The sequence below is a fragment of the Colossoma macropomum genome, unplaced genomic scaffold, assembly GCF_904425465.1.
Source record: "Colossoma macropomum unplaced genomic scaffold, Colossoma_macropomum, whole genome shotgun sequence".
Lineage (NCBI taxonomy): Eukaryota > Metazoa > Chordata > Actinopteri > Characiformes > Serrasalmidae > Colossoma > Colossoma macropomum.
The window spans coordinates 8,098,308-8,123,296 of record NW_023494805.1 but is presented as its reverse complement, the minus strand read 5'-3'; the positions used below and the strand labels follow the sequence as shown (position 1 = coordinate 8,123,296).

General features: G+C 39.2%; 1 protein-coding gene across 2 annotated transcripts; it reads right to left on the bottom strand.

Moving 5' to 3' along the window:
• Nucleotides 1–8,191: 8,191 nt before the first annotated feature.
• Nucleotides 8,192–24,774, bottom strand: irf4a (interferon regulatory factor 4a). 2 transcript variants are annotated; one of them, XM_036597472.1, is made up of 9 exons: nucleotides 24,700–24,774; nucleotides 24,176–24,375; nucleotides 22,037–22,223; nucleotides 20,067–20,158; nucleotides 19,661–19,817; nucleotides 15,596–15,697; nucleotides 14,375–14,770; nucleotides 10,915–11,027; nucleotides 8,380–8,526 (listed from the first exon to the last, which is right to left on the bottom strand). In XM_036597472.1, exons 2-9 carry the CDS (start codon nucleotides 24,371–24,373, stop codon nucleotides 8,386–8,388), a joined length of 1,386 nt encoding a protein of 461 aa, XP_036453365.1. In that variant the 5' UTR covers nucleotides 24,374–24,375; nucleotides 24,700–24,774; the 3' UTR covers nucleotides 8,380–8,385. The 2 variants fall into 2 exon arrangements, with proteins under 2 accessions (XP_036453364.1, XP_036453365.1); XM_036597471.1 differs by lacking the exon at nucleotides 24,700–24,774 and having other exon boundaries at nucleotides 8,192–8,526; nucleotides 24,176–24,412.
• Nucleotides 24,775–24,989: the final 215 nt, after the last annotated feature.

The window sequence follows — 24,989 nt, the reverse complement described above, 5'->3', positions numbered from 1 at the left end:
TGTGCATCACGCCTGTAAAGTACAATTGCGGGGAAACACTTTGAGTCTTGATGTTAGGAGGGGTAGCTAGCGTAACACTAAGCTAGCGTGTCATTTTACTCCTCCAGTTAAAGTGGGCGACTAGCTATTGCGCTGTCGTAAATGAAGTTAGTGTCTTATAGTAGGCCTGAAACAGGTGGCTAACACAAGTAGGAAGCAGCATCTACACAAAAAACAACAGTGCAATAAACCTTCATAACAAACACTGTTAACAAATTTAGAAAAGCTTAATTAACGTATATGCTGGGAGGTCTGGTAAGGATTCGAGGTAGTGAGAGATCGGTCATTATGTTGGGGAGAGGAACACGAGTAGCTGATATGCACATATTACTAACTCGTACTTTGGCAGGTCTGACATCACCTGAGCCAAATATAGTCCCACACAACTCAAGTCAAACTGACGAAAATGGCAGAAAAAAGCATTTAAAAAAAAACTCTCAACAGGAAGACCAACAGCATTCTTTCTCTTCTGGTTCATTGTAAAAACATCTCAAAAGCTATATATAATAGTCAGAAGTAAACCATGAAAATGAGTAGACAGTGACTTTGTCCAACTCTTTTTGAGGCAAGTGTGTAATTCAGGCATACAGTCTGCACAGTGCTAATTGGTGGAGTATAAGCTTCCTTTACTTGTTATTTAGTCTCATAGCCTCAGTGCAAAACTAAAGAAGCAAACCTCTGACACCAAACATGGCAGACATGCACCCAAAAATGTGCCTCAATCTGCTTAACCACTGTTTTGAATTGCCCTCATGCCTCACTATAACACCACCACACCCCTCATAGCCTCTCCACACCTCCATAGTCGCCCACACCCTGCCACAGCAGCAACACCCCTAACAGCCCCCCCCATGCCTACCATAGGCCCCCCATACCCCCCGTTAGACCCCCACACCCCCCATAGATCCGTCACACCCTGCAACAGCAGCTTCCCACACCCCCAGAGACTCCCACACCTCCTATAGGCCCCCATGCCCCCCTTAGCCCCCCAACACCTTGCCACAGCAGCTCCCCATACCCCCCGACAGCCCGCTCATATGCCACATCATTGCTCATATGTGAGCAATGCACTGATTTAAAACTGGAGAGCCTTTATTGAAAGAAGCACTTTTTCCTGATGTGACTCGTGTTTCTCAGCGCTTTCTGCAGCAACACTTGGATCATTTCCAGATCGTGCGGTTTTGGTTCTGTTTTGACTGAGATGGCCTGTGCCCTCAGTTGACTTGTGCTATCTTTGGACTATTTATTGCTGTTCATCACTTTCAGAAATGAAATGAACAAACGCAAGGTGCTGTTGAACTCTACCTTCTTTATGAAAAGTCCTAAAAGTAGATTCTGTTTGTACAGTATTCAAATGGGTTTACAATACAAAATTAATTGGGTGATATCGGAAAGGAAATTTATTCTAGTATGGTTCAGTACAGCTGCTGATTCTGGAATATAAATGCGTCTACTGACTAAACGGGTAAATTTCCACACTAAATTTTCAAGCCCATGTTGTTTACTGGTGCACCGTTTTCACCGTTACAGACTGCATCAACTGAGTGTATGTATACAGACAATTAGTCAATACATTACTGTTGGTCTGCCGTCTTTAGGAAGTTTCTACACTTTAAAGCTTTTGGTGACTCAAGAGAAAGACAACAACCTCAGTTTTTGATACCCAGAATATCTCGTCCACAAAGAAGTCGAGTGTTTTTCTTTGAAACCCGGAGTGTGTACGGGTGAGAAAGTTGTGTGTTCTGCGAACGCTCTCAGGCTCAAAGACTTGGCTGCGCTACGTGGGCAGCAGAGAGGCTACTGAGGGCAGATGTTTGTCTTGAAAAACAGCTTCAAGCCATGTGTGAGGAAGGACTGCCACATTTTTAGGCAGACACTTCAAAGCGAGGCTGAGGGTGAGGAGGAATCCCCTAACGCCCGTGCCCACCATATCCTCTAACTGTTCTCTGCTTCAGCGCAGTGACACACACTTACCAGAAGTGTCACAGCACACATCTTACATAACAGAAGAGTGCTCGTAAGTGTTTTATATATACACATAGTCATTTTTTATTATCAGAAAAAAAAAAAAAACATTCAACGTAATTAACTGAAAATTACATAACTACCTATAATATCAAACCTTGCAGTATTTAATGTCCACCCTTTGGCTTTATTACAGCTTCCATTCTTTTCAGGAGACTCACTTTCAGTTTTTCAAAGAAATTTACAGGGATATTTTTCCACACCTCCAAAGTTCAGTCTTAGAAGTTGGTTGGTTTCTGCTTCTCACCATCCAAGTAATTACAAACACACTCAGTGATGCTGAGGTCTGGACTCTGGGGTGGTCAGTCCTTTGTTCTGAGAACACCAGCAGCTTCTTTGTTTAATTGGCAAATGTTCTTTTTTTTGTCTATTCATTTTCTCAGTAACAACTTCTTGACAGCTACACATCCTTCTAGTTGTCTTCTTACAGTGAAAGGATGGACAGAAACACCTGTGGATGTTTTCAGATCTGAAGCAGCTTGATTTTCTCCTCTCTCTCAAAGATGAAAGCTTTAAGTACTGTTTATCTTATGGGAACCATTATGTAATATAGGTAGATTATTTCTATATATCATCACTGCGACAAAACCTCATATGTCCAAAATGGTATCTTTACAGGAGAAAGAAAAAATGCTCTTAAGTTTGAATGTAAGATAATTATTTTAATTAAAGAACATATTTTTCCCCATAACTGTTTTCAGATGAACTAAAATACTGTTGGCTCTATGTGTGTGAAGTGTTGTGACTCTGTATTGAGCTGTTAGTGAGCAACGAGGGCTGAAAGGGGAGGGGAGAGAACCGCCTGCTGTGAAAACTACTCACTCCTCTCCACAAAGACGGCTGTGCTGAAATAAAAATGGACAGCAAACTACATATCAATATCAAAAATGATGTACAACAACAAAAACAACAGAGCATATATTACAGAAAGTACTACAGTAAGAAAGACTACAATTAAACAAAGAAAATGGGGTTCATCGCTGGTCTGCTTAGACATCATCTGATCTAGGTTATGTAATTATGAGCTAATAAAAAGTAGAATTCAGTTCCACAGTTTAGAAGCAGAATAACAGAAACAGTCTCCACATCTTCTGTTTTGTATGGAAGGTGTTTGCAGAAGGTCAGTATCTGCAGATCCAAGATTATGTGCTGGAACATTAACAGACAGATGCTTTAAGGTCATTTTCTCTGAGTCACTCTGACTAGAATAGAAAAGGATGAACTTTAGCAATATTTATCAAATGATAAAAAAGCTACTTTAGTGACTGCGTTTACACGCAGTTTAAAGGAATATCAGAGTCTAAGATATTCAATCAATATTTTAGTAATAATTCTTCACTCACTAGGTCCCCTCTTGAAATTAATTAGCTTAGAGGCATACACAATCTCACAAAATAGTCTTAAGTAGCTAGCAAACTTCTGCTGACTGATCTATGCTTTGGCCAAATGTTTCCCCCAAAATCGGAGTTATTCATGCCTATGATTATGTATGCTAAAATCTGTCAGTAGAGCGAACTTTTACCTCATCCCTGCATTGCCCAAATGGTCTTTCCAGTAGCTGCGATTTATATATATATATATATATATATATATATATATATATATATATATATATATATAGCAATATATAGGCAAGCGAAAACAGAGTAATTTGGAGTGATATGATTTGTTTTTCAACCCATTTCTGTGACATTTGTGTAAACGCAGGTATGTGATTCCTGCCAGGGAAAATGTAATTGTGACATCAGACAGATTGTCAGGCAGGACCATTAACTGTATTGAAAAGAAAATTTAATATTTCAAATTTTAGGTATTCAAATTTTAGTATTTTGAAGGGCTGTTTCCCACATTTTTTTCTTTTATGACAGCACCACAGTGGTGTCAGAAGTAAGATTGTCCCCTAGCGGTCTGGAAGGGAATAGTGAAGCCAGCAGCGTAACGGCGGAGTAGACCGGGCCTGGCCGAGGACTGTGAGGAAGAGCAAGGTGGCGAGAAGACGGCAGTCAAGGCAGCGTGAGGAGGCTTGATGGCGGAGCCTGGCTGGAGGACAGCATCCAGCCACCAGAGCCTGTTGTTGAGGATACCTGGCCAGCGAAGCTGACATGGTGCAGCTGGAGGCTGGAGGTGATGCGGCAAGGCCTAGTGTCAGAGCTCCAGCTTACACAAGCAGCAGCCTCGCTGGCGTCTACAGCGCAGTGGGCAGCAGAGAAAGTGGAGAGCAGCCAAGGAAGCATTGCTGCTGCTGTTTGTGCTGCTGTTTCTGCCCCCAATAGCATAACGTTTGACACCGCGAGCTGCAAGGAGATCCGTCGCATTGGGGTGGAGGACGCAGCGCTCAGGCTTTTTGCTGCTCCGGTGCCCCCGAAAAAGAGAATGCTACCCTGAGGGAGGATTATATGTACACAAACACACATATAGAATTTGAAAATTATATTGTGTTAAAATTTCATGATGGAGTAACAGAAATTGTTGGGACAGTTGAAGTAGCCTTTAGGGGGCCTGCAGTGAGAGACTATAAGGGTTTTTTTAGTGTATCTAGAGTGTTTGCATTTGTATCAAAATATATAACCTGAAATAAGAAACTGAAATTATTGTTTTATTGTATTATTGTTTGAAACAGGAGTGCGGTTGGAATCTATCAGCTTTTTTCCTGGAGACCTTCCACTTGTTCTGATTTAGACAAATTTTGCTGTGATTCAGAAAAGCCATCTTTTACAATTTGTTTTTTATGATTCACTCCACATTGGTACAATCCGTTTTGGTATGTGCAGTGCTCCACATCATTCAAGCTTCTGTTTAAGTGTAGTTTGAGCACAATAGCCATAATGGGTTGCGTTACATGGTGGGGCCCTTGAGCCTCCAACCCCATCTTTCTCTCTCTTTTTGTTTTTCTTGTGGGCCAGCCTTTCCTGTGCACCTGTGAATGTAACTTCCTGTCTCTCTCTCTCTTTTTTCTCTGTCTCTCTGTCGCTCTGTTTTTATTGCCCCCAAACCACACGCCCCTCTCGACTGCCATCACTCAAGCATATCTGAAAGTTAAACATGAGGACACACACAAACACTCACTGATAAGTGAGCAAACGTACATGCATAGACACACATACACTTGTATGCATGGATGGCCACATGCATACAGAAGCACGCATTCATGCTTGTACACCCACATTACCAGACTTTCAATAGTATAATATATAATAAGTTTGGACTGTATTGTAAACTTACACAATGATAATTTGCAGAATCATTGCAATTTACAATACTTTGATTCATTTGCAAAGTACCATGCATGAGTCCCACCCTATATGTTGCATTTTCTCTGATGGTAACATAACAACCATATAACTATAAACTAGGCTAGCTTCTGAAGCTACTTAATTATATTCTGCACAAAATACAGGTAACACTGGTAACCACCAGTGGGTTTCCATGTTGGTTTGGTTGAAAACCAAAATATTGTCAAACCGGCATGTTTGCACAAGCTCATCCATTTTGCTTTCTAACGAAGAGTAGATTTCGTGTAGCTCTTCTACACAACCTATACTCTTTGTCAGTTTCTTTGTTTCATTTGCATATTTCCCAGCAGACTGAAAATCTACATTATAATATTTCCAAGTGGCATTTACAGACATGAAAACTCACGTCAAGTTCAGAAACTAATCCCTTGTAGCAGCGTCCAATTGCATCATTCCTAGGAGAAAATAGTAGTGGTTATTTCAATATGAAATTGTAGTGTATTCTGAGACAATACAAGGGTACAAGGTAATTACTGTGGAAATATTTAGTTCATTGAGTTCAACAACTATGCAAACATGTCCAAATATTGTACTGTTACTTACCATACCAAGATCATAAGATCAGTGTATGAAATTTGGCAGATATCTTTTGAGACCCCACATCTATTACAAAATGATGCCATTCTAAAAATTGTGCCCATCATTTTTGCTCTACTGGCTCTTTAGGGCTCATAGTGCTTGGACCCATGTGACACTGGTAACCACCAGTGGGTTTCCATGTTGGTTTGGTTGACATGTATTATAAAAATATGCCATTCTAAACATTGTGCCCATCATTTTTGCTCTACTGGCTCTTTAGGGCTATAGTGCTTGGACCCCTGTGATTGCCACCAGTGATGTGAGGTGTAGACAGTAGTAGCTCTCACAGTGGTGAGACTGGCCACAGAAATGATTGCATTCTTTTTCCACCCACTGATTGAAAGCATAGAAAGAAATCTGAATATGCAAATATGAAACCAACTTCACTGATCATGAAACATGGCTCTGTTTTCACATTTTGGTGACGCTATCTGAGGGGTGGTATGCTAATGAAATTGAAAAATCTTCTCAAACCGTGTGAATGGCAAGTCCACCATAAAATGGTCTATTTTGCCAAAAGGAGACAAGTTTGCATATAAGTGTTTAAAGTATGTATGTAGTTAATTAGTTGGTGATGTGATCTATGTAACTCATAATTGCATAAAGTGCATTTTTTCTATCATATGCATTTTCAAACTAGCCATAGATTAGAATGATTGTACAAAAGGAATGAGTGAATAATTAAAGGTGAACCAATATAAAATAATTTCTGTGGGCCGTAAAAGAGAAAGAAGAATGCTAATTTGCATAATAACAGCATTTAAGTTATCGCAATATTCCATAATCTCAGTTATCATCCCAGGACTAATAAATGGGAGCAAAAAAAAATACATTGGGACAAACAAATCTTTATTTTCATTTTATATTTCATCACATGATTGTCAGAAACATCACAATGACAGGCTAAAAAAAAGAATTACAGAAATCAATGACAACTTTACAAAAATCTAAGACTGTAAAAAGAGAAAGAGAGCAACCAAAGGAGGGAGAAGAGATAGATAGGGGGAGAAGGAAAGGTCTTTCCCCTCCCATCATTTTCATTGTAACCTTTCTACACTATTACCACAGTATTGTGGGCAGTTACCTGCATGTGACAGTTTCCCATCAGCACTCAGTACACCACAGAGACACACACACACAGACTCACACATGCACACTCACTCGGCACCAGAAAAGATGACAGTCTTTGATTAAAAGATATAGACTCATCTGTAGCTAACAAGTCTCAGAAGCACTTACTCCTTCTTAGTATTCGGCATTATATAACTTCTTGAGACACTTCGTTCAGGGAAAACAAAATAGCTTTGATTACATTCAAGATTAGACATCTTCAGAACACAGTTCAGGTCAGACACAGAAACCTACATACAATATCACACAGTATAAAAATATAAATAGACTTTCAATCATGTTGAACAATGTACACTAGAAAAAGGCAGGAAAAAAAAACAAACAAAAAAAATGATAGCTTGATTTCTATGTCAAAGTGAAAAAGTTAAAGTTGGTCATAGAACAAGAAGGAAAACTACACTCAAAATGGTCCTGAGAACAAAGTACGAAACTAATACAAAACTCTAATACTGAAGTATAAAAACAAATACAAAATGGAGATGAAAAATGTGGCATTTTACAGGATATTTATTTTTGCAAGGGCAGCATTTCCGATGCAAAGTTTGTTACAACTTCACGTAGTTTGCGTATTTAAAGGCTTCTTTTTCATACTTCATGTATACATGAGAGTACCTTGCCCAGAGATCCATCTGCTGCTGGCAGATATATCGTCCACACTCAGATAACAGTAAGGGTGTTGCACAAAATACTGATTTTTAATTTTAGCTGTATTGAGAAATATTGTAACATTGGGCCTCATTCACTAATATCTTCCTACATTTTTCCTTAAATTTGTTCTTGAGAAAGGTGCTAAGAAAAAGTCTACGTCAGATTCATAATGTTTTCATAAACTGCAGAATTGTTCGCACCTTTGTGCTCTTACGTATGTGTAGATTCCGTTCTTACCTAAAAACAAATCTCAAGTAAGAAAACATTGGTGAATGTCAGAATCTTCGTAAAAACTGCGTAAGTGGGTTTTAAGAAATTTCGGTTGGTGAATGAGGCCCATTGAATTTTATCAGCACTGCCCAGCACCAGGTCTGTCATCAATATTTTGGTTTTCATTATTATGTAAATTGCATGAAATGCTGACAATCATGGTCTTGGGTAAAAAGTAATGTACCTGTCTGGCCTCCTTGGTTCTGATTTTGTGAGGCATATCAAGAATTGTCTTTTTTTTTGACAGTTTTGCAGTTCATCTCAGTCCTGACTCTTCTCGCCTGCTGGGGCTTCCATGTTGTGGCTGTTTGTAGACTTCCTTCCACAATGAGAAACAGGGCAGGCTGATGGAAGAGAAGCATTGCTGAGGGAGTCTGTTCTGGGTTTCCTTATTAGGAGTTCATTCCTGCATGTGCTGGAGGCTTCTCTGGTAGTCCTCCACAGGCAGTGCCCCCTGAGAAGGAATCTCATAACCCCGCAAGTAATGACCGTTGGTCTGGCCCGCAAAGTACAGGAGCTGCCTGGCAAACATGGGCTCCACCTGGGAAACAAGAGAAACACTGGCTGTTAGAATTGGGAAAGCCTCTAAATTAGAACTTTTCGTCTTCAGATGGTCTTGATTAGCTAGATCAGGGATGTAGTACTGAAACCATGTCAATTTATTGGCTCAAAAATTTAGGTTTGTTTTATACAAAAGGGCTGAATTATGGTGCCCTTTTGAATTATGGTGCAACGTAGGTTTTCCACAAGGAAGCTGCACTCAAATAGCTGCCAAAGTCTGAGTTAATAAGTTCTGTTACCAAACAGAATATATCAAGCTAGCACTGGTCCATGCCGGCAGATATACTGTAAGTGATACATTTACAACATGCTAATGACTACCAGAATGCAAATGAATATAAATTTTGAAATTTGGGGCCAAGGCAGTTTTTTTGCAAGTTCTTTTCCTGCAAACTGACGAAGACCATCCAAAAGCACCATTAAACCACGTGCAAACTATATGCACACCTTCATTCATTTTGCACACGTGAAGCGACTTGCTAACTCTAACCCAACAAAAACTTGACACATTCTTTTGTGGCAGCGCTATAACGCATTATCCTCAAGCTCTGTAGCTTTTACAGTGTTCGCCAAACCAGAGCACATCCACTTTATACAGAAATGGGCTATGCTGTTTATGTGAAGGTTATCAGTATTTGTCATGTTAGCATTTTTCTTTATTTCTGTCCTGGTTTTTGATGCTGGAACAACCAAATATGCTGCAAACTGCATTTCTAAACTGGGCAACTTGGGAATCGCTGAGGCTTGTGAGCCATTCATACCGCAGTACCGTTAAATAGCCACTTGGAACAGTACATACAGAAGGTCCAAGGTTTGCACACCAATGAGCACAGCCTTCACAGTAGGTTCAGCAAGTTCAACTACTTTGCATTTACTAACAAATGTGTGCATCTGGCCATCATCATGTATTTTTTTATATATATTGCTGTTGTTGGAACAAAACCTTGATATCTTGAGGTAAGTATTCATTGTAATGTATTGTACTGCACTTATTGAAATGTATTGCACTGCACTGTGTTTAACTCTTTCTTTTCTCTAGGTATCAACATGGACTTTTGTTTCTAGCAGTATCTGAGCTCAGGACTGGCTTTCTATCTAACCTATTGGTAACTAGCAAAGATACTTTCTCTAGACAGACAAAGCACTTTTTGTAAGTCGCTCTGGATAAGTGAGTCTGCTAAATGCTGTGAATATCTCCAAAATGATAACCTCACAGGAGAAGGAAAAAACCTACTTTACTTTTAATTTAAGTCAATGGAACCAGACTTTTTTCCAAGTCATGGGTCATTTCTTGTGGTCCATTCATCATGAAAGTTACACACAATATAAAGCGCAACAGGCATTTTCAACTGAAAACTGAAAAAAAAAACTTCAAAAATGGAGATACAAGGTTTTGTTCCGACAACAGCAATATTTTCCTAACAGCATTAGGATTTGACCAAGTGTTACCTTGTACCCTGTGGACTAGGTTACAAGTAAACACACTCTTTTAGACATGTAAAAACACATAGACGACGCAATGACTCGTGTATCCATTAAAATACAATTATTTTGAAATAGTGTTAACTGAGTCGATCAGACTTTTTCATCTACTTGAGCTGATGACATTTAGAGTGACATTTTTCAAGTTTAAGGTCCTGCTCATTTTATGTTCCTCTTAGTCACCTCCTACATGTTCCTGTGTATTTCCACTCCACTTTGATGACTTCTTACTTCTCATTATCTAATTAAAAATAGATAAAAGACTTCATATGCAGGTCTTTTGGATGCCACCTAGGCTGTCTACAAAATAAAAAAAAAATTGCTAAATTTAGTAACTTTTCATGTAAACCTGCAGGCAAAACCAAAAGAGCAGCGTTCTAGCTAAGCCAAGACTCACTATGACTCACTATGAACAGAATCCAGCTCTAGCCCCAAAATTGGGATTAGCATTAGACTTCACCACTAAATCCTGTCCTACACAAGAGAAACTGCCTCAATTTTCACCAACGACTTGGGAATGAATTAGTCAGGTCAACTGAGAAGTGGGAAGAAGCAATAACCCACATATTTGGATGTGATACAACACTAATATTATTAACAGGACAAACGTTTTCTCTAGTATTTTTCAAGATTTGGTAAAAATAAACTCTAAACTCATGGCATAAACTGTATTAGTCTGGTTAGCAGTATCATGTTTTATCTGCTTGAGTCACTTCAGGACCCCAGAGCCTGAGGACTTTCCAAAAACCCTTTAGGCAAATATTTTCAAGTCCCTCTGCTGCATTATGTAACACTTGGAGGCCTGTGCCAGTCACAGTCTCTGATCAGTGTTGTTTTAAAGCCTTTCAGAGAGCTTTGGCAGAAAGCTATTATAGTATAAACGCACCTGAGCTGTGATCATCTTGCTCTGTCGCTGTGGATCTGGGTACTCGTCTCCAAAGCACAGCACCACCTGGTATCTTGGCATGGGGCGTCCATGATGGATATAACCCTGCAACTCTGTGAACAGAGGAGAAGGACTTATTTAGCTGAGATTTGACAATGATGGCTACAGATTATGAGCCAACAGAATGGCAAAATTAAAAGGACATAGTAAATAAACACAGATGCTATTTGAGTAGTTTCATTTCATTCTATAGCATAGTGGATAACTCCTCCATGCAGCAGACTGAAGTTCAGTTCTTTGCCTGTGCGAGAACACTACACTATACTATTAAGAGGCCTTGGGCAAGACTCCTAACACTCCATTTATCTACCTCTGTAACACGATTCAATTGTAGATTCATAAAAGTTTAATACTTCATAATCATTATTAATTATAATTATTATTGGAATAGTAATTCTTCCAGCTCTTTTACTGCTTATTATAGATTTTAGACAAACACAGTGACTGCAGTCTAGAATTTGGTATTACAGACTACAGATTATGAGCTAATGGAATGACATGCGAAGGGTGTGTTTCATTTGGGATGAGCTGAGGAAAAAAGAATAGCCGTCCGTGCAAAACATCTAAACATTCCTGAACAAAATAAATAAATGAATCATTGTTTCTTTAATAGAACGTGTTGATCGCCCAGATTATGAAACTGTAGGGAAAAAATACAATGTTGCTCAAGTGGGTCTGGGAGTGCCACAACATTGCAGAGTTTACGGTCCTTTTTTTGACCGTAAATAAATCATAAAAAACTCTGTTTACTTGGGTTTATTGTTATTGCAGTATTGAATCATTTTCAATAAACTTACAGAGTGAAAGAAAACCCGAGGAAGCAATTAGCTGACTGGCTAACTAATCGGAGCTTAATAGCTACTTTGTTCTTTTACTGTTTTCTTTTTATACTGTCATTTTAGAATGATACCTATTTATTAATCACAAAACTATTGCTTGTATGTTCTATTGCAAGCGCCTGTTAACTACCTAATGTATGTACAAGTTAACGTTTATGGCATGCTAACCGGCAGCTTAGTTAGCCATCTATAAATCTAGGACACCAGCCTTTAGCATTGGATCCTCTTTATGGAAGGCGGAAATGAACTTAAGATAACTCAGAGTACTTATCTGAATTTGAAGGTGTTTTGATGAACAACTTGCTTTTAATTTTCCTTAATAAGGCCAATACTCCTACTTAAGTTAGCATTTTCAGTACTCTGTTAAAGGCTTTGATTGAGTTCCTTTGAATCAGGTGCTAGCATACTGTATGGAAACACTTGAATGTACACTGAAGGGGGGATGTATCCCCCTGGGACTGAAGACTAGTACCTCTGATAGGAATCCTCAAAATAGGACTGTGATTTCTGCTCTGACAGTCATTCTGTTTCCTTCTTCCAGTCCAGTACAAAAGCACCTGATGAGCAATATGGTGATCATAAGACCCCTTTCCCACTCTGAACTGGGGCCCTGATGACTAGTTCAGAGAGATGAGATGGCAAGTGTGCTCAGCTTATATAAGGGGCTGTGTAACTGGGGGGTCGACAGCATTTGCCTGAAAGTTCTCTGGAAAGTCCTCAGGCTCTGAGTTTGAATTTCTAAAGTGACTGAAATATGTGACACTGCTGACTGAACTAATAGTGGTCATGCTATGAGGTGAACCACAAACAGGTTGAAGGAAAAAGGTTACAAGTACATGCCACCGATAGCCTGGCACTAGCTGTTTCCACCAATGGCCTGAATCGGGCACGGCTGCATTTCTACACCTTCCACCCACCTTCAAATTCACTAAACAGCTTTCACTTCAGATCGTAATCAAAGCACATTAACCCCTTTAAGACCTTTGTGTAATTCCCAAACCGGTTCTATAGTATATATTACTCAGTCAGCGTTTTATGTAGCAGACAGTTAGCAGCTTAGCACCTAGTCAGAGTAAGAAATGACTAGGTGCTACCGATACTTCATATATGGGTATACATGATATAACATATAAGTGATGACACTTCAAGGTCACAGCACTCTTTGACATTTCAATACTTTTCAAAGGGCATAAACAGTATCTTTCTTCTTATCATGACTCCTTTGCACTTTTCCTCATGGCTTTTATCACAATCAAAATCATTTTCTTTGATTTACTCTCCATTTCTGCTCATCAACATGACAGGTCTGCTCTCCACTTGCCACCCTTCTCTTCGTCATCAACATCATCAGAATAACAGCATTATCATGTCACTCTTCCTCTTCAGCTACTAAAAATTAGCATTTTAAATATGAGAGCCTGTTTGGAAACCTTACACTGAAGGTCAAAAAACCCTCAGAAAACTTGCTTTAAATGCAGGCAACAGTCATTGGTGGTTTTGAGCTCCAGCTCATGCTTTCAGTCTCGATCACCTATGACTGTAACCATCTGTGACCAAATGTTAAGCCTAAATGTCATTCCTAAGCTCTCCCAAAATAAAAAAAAAAAAAAACAGTCTTTGTTTTACAAGATCTTGTAGCTGTAGAGCATTTGCTGAACATCAACCAGTTCAGGTTTCCTGCTGTATTAATAATTTAAAGCCTTGACAGATGTATATACAGCATCTAGATAGCATGGATTAATGCTAGTCCTGAAAGCTTATGATGTCCATGGGTTTGTTAGTGTGATCAGATCTCCTCTGATGGCTTAGCAACAGGCTGACAATGTGCAAACACTGTCACTAAGCTACCAAATATTGACTTGATAATGACTATTTAGCTATTTAGCACTGCAACAACACGGAGCTTGTTTAAATTTCATACTGTCTCTGAAACAACGGAAAATCTCTGAAACAGAAACTTTATGTGACAAGGAAAAATTTATAAAGCTGCACTATGTAAGTTTTCAGGATTCGGAGCCCTCTCTGGTGGAAATGTGGAAATGCACACCTCATTTGGAGGAACATTCATAACGTGGGCTATGCTTAGGACCCCCTCCTCAAGTGGATGAATCTGATTGCGAGTGTGAAGGAGGTGTCTTCTGAGGATGTGAGGGGATTATTGTTATCATATCTTCAACAGTATAATGTTGATTTTGCATTTAAGAGACAAACACTGAGCCGAACCTTCTTTTTTCTTTATGACATTCATGCATAAAGATGTCGAAAGAAAAAGAACTGCCAAATCAAACCTGACACAGCAGCAGCGGCGCATGTGCATCATATTTTAGTGTGTTTTTATTTCCTGACTCAGTACTGCAACAAAAAAAGTACAAGTTTGCTTTTCATTTACTTCAGTTTTACAGTCAATTTTTTAATTTTCCTCTTATCTAATGTTGATGCAAGGTTTGACGGACAGATTTCATAGCCAGACAGATTCTTTTCTTTTGCCAATTTCTAGCTGAATTCTAAAATTTATACTGGTTTGTGGTGCATCACAAAGCAGAGGCGGATCTGTTTCTCACCTGAGAGGAACTGGTGCGTGTCCATCAGTTTGCAGGTCTGCTCCTTCTCCAGCTTGTTGGGCTTGTCCGAGTACTGCGCCAGTGGCCCTTCCCAGTACACCCTGCTCTGACACAGCCGCTTAGCGTAAAGTCCATCAGGCGTCAGCCACAGCAGGACACCCCGCTCCAACACATTGGGCAGCTTGTCGGCGCCGCGGCGCTGTGACTGCGGGTAGGGGAAGGGGAAGAGCACAGACTCGCCCGCCCCATACAGCCTGTCCTCTGGGCATGGAGAGGAGGGGGAGGAGGGAGAGGATGGAGAGGGGGAGGAGGAGATCCGGCAGCCTTCAGGACTCGTGGTTGTCACCTCTTTCACCAGGGACTCCCGATAGTAGAGGGCCACGTGAAGGCGGAAATCTGGAAAGAGAGGGAAAGATGAGAACTTAGAAAAAGCTTTGAAAAAAGGACAAAAGAACAGACAAGATTCAGGTTTTGAGATAAATGCTACTACTGCCTATTTTTATATATAACAGTATATCCTATAGTGAGCATATTTCTCATTTGTGCAGTTTTATGTACCAAAAAACAGCCATAATTTTTGTTTATATGACCATTTTGTCTCTTTATTCCATAGATCAAGATCCATTAATCAAGCTACTTTTGTTGCTGGCCATTTAAGACTGATATATGTAAATGAACTCTGCCTGTTCTGTAATTGTGCCTCATTCAAAAAGCAATCTGGGCTGAAACACTCCTTATGACTTCAGCGAAGATGGGCGGGGCTAAACAAAAAGGGCTGCATAGATGGATATATGGAAACACACTAATTTTGGTGACCACAAATAAAGTGAACTTCAAATAAACTGACTTTGCAGCTTAGTTTCCACACATGGGCTGTATGAACTAAGGGTTCATGTTACTTTTTCAAACTTTTAACCATGTTTGCACACTACGACAAACTCTTTCGTTTCAGGAAGGAAACTTTTTTTGTTTTTCCAATTATATGGGCCTTTTAAAATGAACTACATCCTTTATGTGAGTTCCTCTTTTTGTAAACACACAGGTCTCATTATTAATACGAGATAGGAAGCTGGTGTATTAGAAGGGGAAACCTTCACCACCTGGAACCGACTTCTACCAAATTAGGACAAAAACTAATTTTAGCGATGTAAGGTTTCAAGAGAAAGACACCGACAGCCCAAAATGTGTGGATTGTTCAGTTGTGTGTGTGTGTGTTTTTACCAGAGATGGCCATGGCTTCTGCTGATCTCATACTGGGGTCCACTGACACTGGATGGGACTCTGTCGGGGTGTAGGTATAGAAGGATCCGGATATCTGGTACCCTGGAAGAGATTGTGGACTATTAGAGGGCATGTTAATTTTCACCAACATCAATTTCAAACTCTCCAGCATCATTTACAGTTTTTCACCTTATTGACCTTTTAATGCATGACATTTCTTTACCCCTTTGTAAACGTAAGAGCTCAACTGATATATATTGACTGGCCAAGATATCCGAACTTAACCTTTAGCATTAGAATAACATTATTATTACGGAGTCCTGCTGGTGACATCCCATATAAATAAAAATAATGCGTCGTCATGACTCAGTAAGGCGTGGGAATGATATAATTAAGTCGTAGCCACGACATAGTTAGGCATGGGAACAAGATCATGCCTTATTAAGAAAAAAAAAAGTCATATTTGTGAATATTTAATTCACAATTTACAACTGCAATCAAATCAGTCTAAGCAATCTTACTGATTAAATGAATTAATAAATTAATGCATTTATTTATTGTATTTATACAGGGGCAGCCTAGCCCGCTGAGACCAACGTCCTGTAAGACGTAGTAAAATCCTATATCAAAGAAAATAAATAAACAAGGCAGAAATGACATAATATTAGGAAAAACACAACTCTAATCGATCCGGTTTTTAAAAGGTATTTTAAATTGACTGAAAGGTAAAAGATGTTGAATTTTAGCACTCAGGTGAAAGTTATTCCACACTAACAGAGCATTGCATGAAGATGCTTTCTTACCAAAATCTGTCGATGAGAATGTTACATTCAGAACCAGCCGAAGTCTAACACATCTCATCCTAAAATATCCAATTCCCAAATATTTGTAGCTTGAAACACAGTGAATAACTGTACCACTGTACCAAGTATTAACTGTTATTTTAGTAAACTGTCAATTGCATAAGATCTTATCAGTCATATTTAACTAAAACCATTGAAATAAACATTAAAATGTAAAAAAAATAAAATTAAATCAGGCATTGTTAATGGTTATCAGAATTTGTAGCCCCTTAAATTTGACATCGGACTCAAACTTGTTATACTGGGTCACTCGCAACTGAGCGCTTATATCTAACACAAACTGATTTACAAGCTGCATGATCGTGTAAAGCTGTCAAGATGTGTTATTGACAATAGTAATAAAAAAGCTGAAATTAGGTAATGGTTTCAAGTTAACTTGTAAGCATGCAGCGGTGTATTAATGGACTGGAATGTTGCATTCTTCAACTTGTGGAGCACCTTTATGCTTGGTAAACTGTCTCTGAAGGCACATACGCTCTCAGTCATATATATTTCTGTGCAGTTTCTATTTGCGGAGTTGCTACGTTACCAGACAAAAGCTGTGTGAAGCATCAGCGGCCACTAAAGTGTAAAGAACAGTCTTTCTCGGGTCTGCTACCTAAAGACGCCTCCACTCCAACCACTCCATTCTCGTTTTGGTTTCTAACAAACTTCATTCATTTTATGCAAGGCTTGAAAATGACCTAACAATTCGGATGAGGCTAGTGCAGAGAAACTGACTGAGAAATTGTGCACCAACAAGATAACAGAGGCTAATGACAGCCAACACGGTTCTAAAAAGAACTAAGATAAACCAAGATGATAAATGATAAAGAAAGTAATATCAAAAAATAAATTGCAACAGAAAATGTGGACACAGCTTCCTTATAACATGGAGCATGTGGTTGCTCAAAACAAGCTCACTGTCTCTCATTTATGCTAGCACACACACACATGCATACATTCATATATATGTGTGTGTGTGTGTGTGTGTGTGTATATATATATATTATATATATATATATATATATATATATATATATATATATATATATATATATATAATATGTTTCCTTTGAAAAGTCTTTGCTTCTCATTGGTACACTAATGCTATTTTTTGCTAGCAGCTCTATAAAATAACTATATAACATTAGCACCAAGCTAACAGGTGCACTTTCTCTTCTCTACACTGGATTTACTACCACTTACAGCAGCTCTACGTAAATAAGGACGTATGACGCTGGTAAGATATACATGTAACAGATTCTTTACTTTGTTTAGAAGTTTTTTAAATAAATTTTCAGAAAATACTTTAACTTAAAGCCTTACGCTCAATGTTATTGTTATGGAGTGTCTTAGCCTGTTCTTAGCCATCTGAGCTATCTGCTTTTCGGTTCCACTAAGAGCTAGTTAAACTAAACCATGTTCTTACACAGGGTATGTTTTAGTACGGTTCCAGACATTTTCTATCACGTCCATGCAGTTTATGACCGCAAACACATCATCAAAATTATCTCCATTTTTTTTTAATTTTACTTTTCTACATCATTTCAGCCAAGCAGCTGCCCTTTACATTGTGTGATTGAATTTGAGGATGAATGGACCAATAGAAATGCTCCAAATTGCTTGGGATAAAACCTCTTTACATTAACTTACATTGAAAGTTAAGAATGTTTTTGGACATATTTGTTTTTCGTTGGATAGTATGTCACATTCATTCCTGCGTTCACTGCAATTTAAATTGCCAATTTAAAAATTACAAGATAATGTGCCAACTATTTGAATACTAAGTTGAGTTTGGAAGTACATATATTCAAATAACTACCTCCATTCCTAAGACTTAATGCATCAGATGGCCTAGATTAGGTTACGTTACTCATAAAATAAAACTTTCACACATTAACTATCTTCACACAGCCCATAACATGGATACTGTTGCAGCAAACATTTAAACATTTTTTCTTCTCTTTAGCTACAAAGGTTCAAAGTGGGAAATAGAGGAAGTTGTTGAGGTTACATTAAAGATGTTGAGAATGTATAGAGTGACTATATAAAAGTTCTCAGACTTACAATAATGTTCTAGAGCTTGTTTTGGCCATTGTTACATTGCAAAGAAGGTACAACTATGATAGCTCTCAAACTTTCGTTAATTTTCATCTAGAACCTATGTTGGCCATTGTTACGTCACAAACAAGGCATGACTACGATAGCTCTCAAACTTCCAATAATGTTCTAGAAAAGTGGTCACCAACCGTCATCCTGGACATCTACCTTCCTGCAGCGTTCACCTCCAACCCAATCTAACACACCTCATTCAGTAAATCAAGGACTTTTGAAGGCAATATTTAGATGGAGCAGGTGGGGTAAAGCACGGTTGGCAACAGCAGAATTGATAACCACATAAGAGTTCTCAAACTTTCACTAATGTTCTAGAACTTGTGTTGGCCATAGTTACATTAACAATAAGTACAACTGTAAGAGTTCTCAAACTTTTAATAATGTTCTAGAACTTGTGTTGGCCATAGTTACATTAACAATAAGTACAACTGTAAGAGTTCTCAAACTTTTAATAATGTTCTAGAACTTGCATTGGCCATAGTTACATCAACATTGAGTACAATTGTGACATAAGAGTTCTCAAACATTCAGTAATGTTTTAGAACCTGCATTGGCCATAGTTACATCAAAATTAAGTGCAAACTGTGACATAAGAGTTCTCAAACATTCACTAATGTTCTAGAACTTGCATTGGCCACAGTTACATTAACAATAAGTACAACTGTGAGAGTTCTCAAACTTTTAATAATGTTCTAGAACTTGTGTTGGCTATTGTTACATCAACAAAAAGTATAATTGTGGCATAAGAGTTGTCAAACTTTCAGTAATGTTCTAGAACTTGCGTTGGCCATAGTTACATAAACAATAAGTACAACTGTAAGAGTTCTCAAACTTTCAGTAATGTTCTAGAACTTGCGTTGGCCATAGTTACATCACAAATGAGTACAACTGTGAGAGTTCTCAAACTTTCAGTAATGTTCTAGAACCTGCTTTGGCCATAGTTACATAAACAATAAGTACAACTGTGACATAATGGTTCTCAAACTTTCAGTTATGTTCTAGAACTTGTGTTGGCTATTGTTACATCACAAACGGAACTCTCAGGTATGTGACATTCTATTCATAGTGGTGTAATGTAAAGGTGTAGAAAACGCTGAGGGTGTACCATTATCGCAGGGCGGCGCGTGCCACTGTAGAGGCCTTGCAGGAGGGTAAGGGCACGGGCCGTAAGACAGCTCTGCGTGCGACGGCTGGTGGTGCGGCTGCTCTGTGCTGTACTCCCTCCAGTCCCTCCTTTCTGGGGACAGCACGTAGCTCGACATCTGTGAACAAAAGAACACGTGAGTAATGTGTCAAAAAGATCATTCAGTCTTATGAGTTGACAGTTTAACTTGAACCTCTAAAATAATGTGAGATGCACTTGGTAATGTAGATGTTTTCATTGTTATCTGCTTGAATGAACAGGGGAACAACTGAAAATAGCAACCAGAAATGGTCATTTGCTTGTTGTCACTGAGAAGTTGCCCTGATACACAGGGACTAAAAACGCTCAAAGTTCACTACTAGCTTACCTGGGACTGGAGAGGAGGATAAGGAGGATGCATGGAGTAACTAAGGGGGGTCACGTGAGCAGAGGTGTCCTCAATGCTGCTAGATTTGGAGCCTGAATAAGCGAAAAACACAGTTATTTCCACTTTAAAAGCAGAAATAGTTTAGGGACAATAGAAAAACAATGACGCAAAAGATCAAATATGGACTGAATGTGGCCCAAAAAAGATGTAACCCTGGACTGACTGATGCTATTTTAGCGAACATGTAACGGTTTCTCACAACACCAGGTAGTCTTTTGTGCATCTTCAGAGCCAACATTTTAAGTTGATCAAATGGAAGAAACACAATATGAGAAATATTTGTTTAGGAATTTACGCATTTTAATAATGAAGTGCATGGCTACCGATTAGCATTTATGAATATAGAACATATTCATATGCTAATCTTATGAAATATCTCTAAGTTTGCTAAATCTGAAAATTTTTAGAATTTTTTTTTTTTTTGCATTTTTGTGTAACTTAGCATTTGTTTAACATCATATAAGGGCTAAGTAACATCCTGTTGTTCTGACGAATTGTCCTACTAAAATGTCATACAGTAAAGCATATTTATATCCTTACATAAAACTATAAGTGGGCCATTTTTTGACTGCCTAAATGACCTTATCAAAGGGTAAGTAAAAATGTTAAGCCAGGTCTGTATAATATACTTGAAGTTAAGCTGATTTAACATTAAAAACACAATAAAACATTGATAAAAACATAGAAAACCTAAAGTCCAACCCTACACTAAAGATACACACATGCACAATAACACCCCCAACAGGTAGGCCAAACTGCTAAAACACTGGTCATACATATTTTTTGTTATGCCTAAATTTATTATTAAGTTGCTAGCTAATTCTGTACTTCACATAACTGGGTTTCAGATCTGACCAAACAAAAAACAGCCCGTGTGTTTGTCTACGGATTGCTCGTGACTTGTTCGCATCTAGCCTGAGGTAATTATCTATAGTTAGCCTTGATATACAAGCTCCAAGAATAGAAGTAGAACCGTGACACTTCTCTCTCCTATCTGAGCCTCTAGCTAGCCTCGTTGACCAGTCGTTCTGAACGTGTGAAAGGCAAAGCAAGTCTCAATCCTCTTGACCCCTGATCGCACAGGCCCATGTTATGCAAGGCCCAAGGGGCAGCAGCGCTGCTTGGTTCTGTGCACTTGGTAACCGAAGCCCTCTATAAAAAGCATTGAGGGAGTTTAGCACATGTGGTGGCTTCCTCTGAGCTTCCTGCTCTACTGAGTGAAAGAGCAAGTCACAGTGCTCAAAGTCAATGCACAGAAAGTCTTCATTTTTTGCTCAATGTATGCAGTTTGCTGAGGCAAGGCAGACGCATCAGGATGTTTTGGTTTTTCTCTGCAGCATGGCAAAGAAATACGATTCGATGCATGTGATTTACCAAACGCGATGCTCTAAAACATCAAAAGAGATGCTCAGCGCGCTTAAACGTCTCAAACGCAATGTGGCGGAGCAATCTGACATGGTGACTACAGAGGTTACAGACAGTTCAACGTGCTAAACAAAGACCAGAACCCTTCACTGGGACGCATACTGGGTGCAGATGATGTCAAGACACTTGGAGACGTCTTGAGTGGACATTTTCAAGTCATCTTAAAATTGATTAATCATCTGTAAGACATCGTAGTTTATATTTTGCTGGACATTAGATATTTCTGCTTGGATGAAACCAACATTTGCTAAGTTAAAGGTCACGTCAGGTCAATCTTGCATGATTAAACCAGGCATGCATTTATATTTTGCTTCCCATCTTAACACAAAACCCACTTAAAATGTGGCTACTTCAGTCCGGATGCGTAAAGCCTTCTTTGGACATGTCTGAGGATGATAAAGAAGGTGATGGTCAGCAATCGAAGCCAGCCTTCCCTACTACTAACATGCAGGAGTCATTTCTAGGCCATCTGTAGTGGACTTTACCTCTCTTTGCTCCTTCAGGTATGATCCTGTAGACCTTATAAGGGTCTGAGATGTCCAACTGGCTTCTGTCCACAAGTTCATCGAAGTCATTGCTCTTGTTGAGGGCACAGCGGAGTCTCGTTTTCCAAGTTGGGGGGTCCGGCTTGTCCACCCCTTCCCTGTATTTCCCCTTGAACAGCGCCCAAGCCTGGTATCATCAAGAAAAAAACAACAACACATGACTGTGGATTAGATATTCCAAGTATCGCCTGCCAGTTCCTGAAGCCACTTTCTGTTTCTACCATTATCTAAACTGACTGAGAAAAAAGAGAGAGAAAAACATGAATGAACATCGGTCTGAATGAGCAATAGTCTGAGCACAACAGTCGCACGAGTACTCATTGTCAGTCTAAACACTCGCACTATTGTGCAGTTTGCTTCTGGTAGTTTAACATCAAATTTCTTCACTTCCTTGTGAAATATTAGGCTACTACTGGATGCCTGCTAAAGTACCCTTACTAACTAAGTAATAATAATAATGGTATAATAATATGAATAATAATAATACAATAGTAAACTCATAGTAATTGACTTGAAGCCTAAATGAACGATGATTCTGATGATGATGGTAGTGCTGGAGGTGATGATGGTGACGTTAAAGATAACGATCATGATGGTGGTGATCATGAAGATAATGGTGATAGTTACGTTGAACTACGGTTAGAGGTGAGTAGTCACTCGTTACACTTAGTGTTACTTGTAATAGTGACTGCAACACATTTCCAGTAATACGTTTACTCTGGTATAATTGCGAGGAAAGGAATCTTTTGCTGATGCCAGTCAGTAATATTTAGTGACTAATTCCCCTTTTGTGTTAATTCCATTCTGTTACGATGTTGACAGAATCACTGCTTTGTGATCGTCACACCGACTTTTTGAGATGTACACACTGTGGGTTCTCTAGTAAAGGCAATGGTTCTATCTAGAACCATGAGTTCTATTAAGAACAAGGTCATGCTTAGCACCAAAAAAGGTTCTTCTATTGTTATGCTGTTAAGCTTGTAATGACAGAGGAAGCATTTTTTGGTGCTACATAGAGCCATTTTCAAAAAGGTTCTATATAGAACCACAACACATTCTCCATCAATCTGGAGAATCATTTAAGTATGGAATGGTTCTATTACTTAAAAAGACGGTTCTTTAAGGGTTCTTTAGTAAAGAAAGTGTTTCTATATAGAACCATGAATCACTCAAAGAACACTTTGCATGATTAAAGGGTTCTTTGCATCGTGAGTGTTCTTCAGATTGATGGAGAATGTACTATAGGTGGTTCTATAATCTTTTTGAAAAGGGTTCCATATAGCACCAAAAAGGGTTTTTCTATTGTAATAAGCTTGTAACAATAGAAGAATCCTTTTGGTGCTATATAGAACAAATTTTTAAAAAGGTTCTATATAGAACCACAACACATTCTCCATCAATCTGAAGAACCAGTATAGCATGGAATGGTTTACTATGAAAAAAGATGGTTCTTCAAGGGTTCTTTAGAAAAGAAAATGTTTCTATATGGAACCACTTAAAAAATGCTTTGCATGATTAAAGTGTTCTTTGCATGGTGAACGGGTTCCTCAGATTGATGGAGAATGTGCTACAGGTGGTTCTACACAGAGCCTTTTTGAAAAGCACCAAAAAGGGTTCTTCTATTGTAACAAGCTTGACATCGTAGCAATATAAGAACCCTTTTGGGTGCTATATAGGACCCTTGTCACAAAGGTTCTAGATACTCAAACCATACTCAACACCTTCTCCATCAAACTGAAGAACGCTTTCACAATGTAAAGAACCCTTTAATCATGCAAAAGGTTCTTTGAGTGTTCATTGTGTAATACAGAACCATTTTCTTTACTAAAGAGCCCTTGAAGAACCACCATTTGTATGTGTGTAGAACCCTTGGTTCTAAATAGAACCATTCCCTTTACTTTTTAGGTGTGTGCCATTTGTTTCAGACCAAAAGGATCCAAAACGAGAAAAAACAGTCTAATAAAATTCAGTTCCTGTGCTGAAAGATGCTGAGAGGTTCTGCTTAAGTTCTACGAGTCCCTCAAGTAGTTTCTGTCAAGGTTTCATTGGCTTTGGCTTGACCTGAAGTTCTTCACTCACCTTGAACAGAGCAGCATCCTCCTCGCGGTTGTAGTCCTGTTTTCCCGCGTGTTTCCAGGGTATCCTGAAAATGGTTTTCTCGTCATTCTCCCAGACCAGGCCGGGGTATTCCCCGCTATCAATCTGCTCGATGAGCCACTGCCTAAGTTTGCCATTGCCACAATTGACTGACATGCTGCAGTCCCCATCTAAATTCATGCCTGTTAAAGGACGCATGCGACAGTGGTGACCGGACATGCAGGTGCACAGCTCGGCTCATGCAAATACCAACGTGACTGCAGACAACAAGCCTAATGAGAAATAACTGCATGCACTTTCACTGAGCCTAAGAAAGCGTGTGCTGTGCTCAATTCAAACAGGCTGCACAGATAAGCGTTTCCTCTAAACCACCTCTCTCAGTCTAACTGAGCAGCTCTCTGGGTACTAATCCAGCTGTGCTGTGTGTACAGTCACGGTGAGGCGGTCAGAGCAGGAACACTGGGCTCAGTATCAGCTCTCCTGACCGGGCAGCGCGCGGCTCTTACCTCAGTGAACGCGCTGCACTCGCTCCACAGCCGGGGCTCTAACGCTGCTCGTTCACCAAAGCGGGCTGAGACGCGCACCAGCCCTTAAATAGCTTTAGATTAGACGTGCAAATGGGCGGGGCCGTTCGAAAAAGGGGGCGTTCCTTCTGAAGAGCCAGCGACAGTTCCATTCCAAAAATGTCACATTTTAAAGAATTATTACACGTTTGAAGGGAGATTTAAGGCGGAAAAAACACGTGCTGTGTTTCCATAACATGTTTACTGCAGTCTTTACAGTCGAGTGAACGACG

Bases quoted from the DNA above. Each gene is read 5' to 3' on its own strand.
- irf4a (XM_036597471.1), bottom strand. From the start codon at position 24,412: ATGTCCGGTCACCACTGTCGCATGCGTCCTTTAACAGGCATGAATTTA. The intron at 22,224-24,175 runs GTGAGTGAAGAA...TGATGATACCAG, and splicing joins AGGATGCTGCTCTGTTCAAG to GCTTGGGCGCTGTTCAAGGG. The intron at 15,698-19,660 runs GTACACCCTCAG...AATCTCTTCCAG, and splicing joins CGCGCCGCCCTGCGATAATG to GGTACCAGATATCCGGATCC.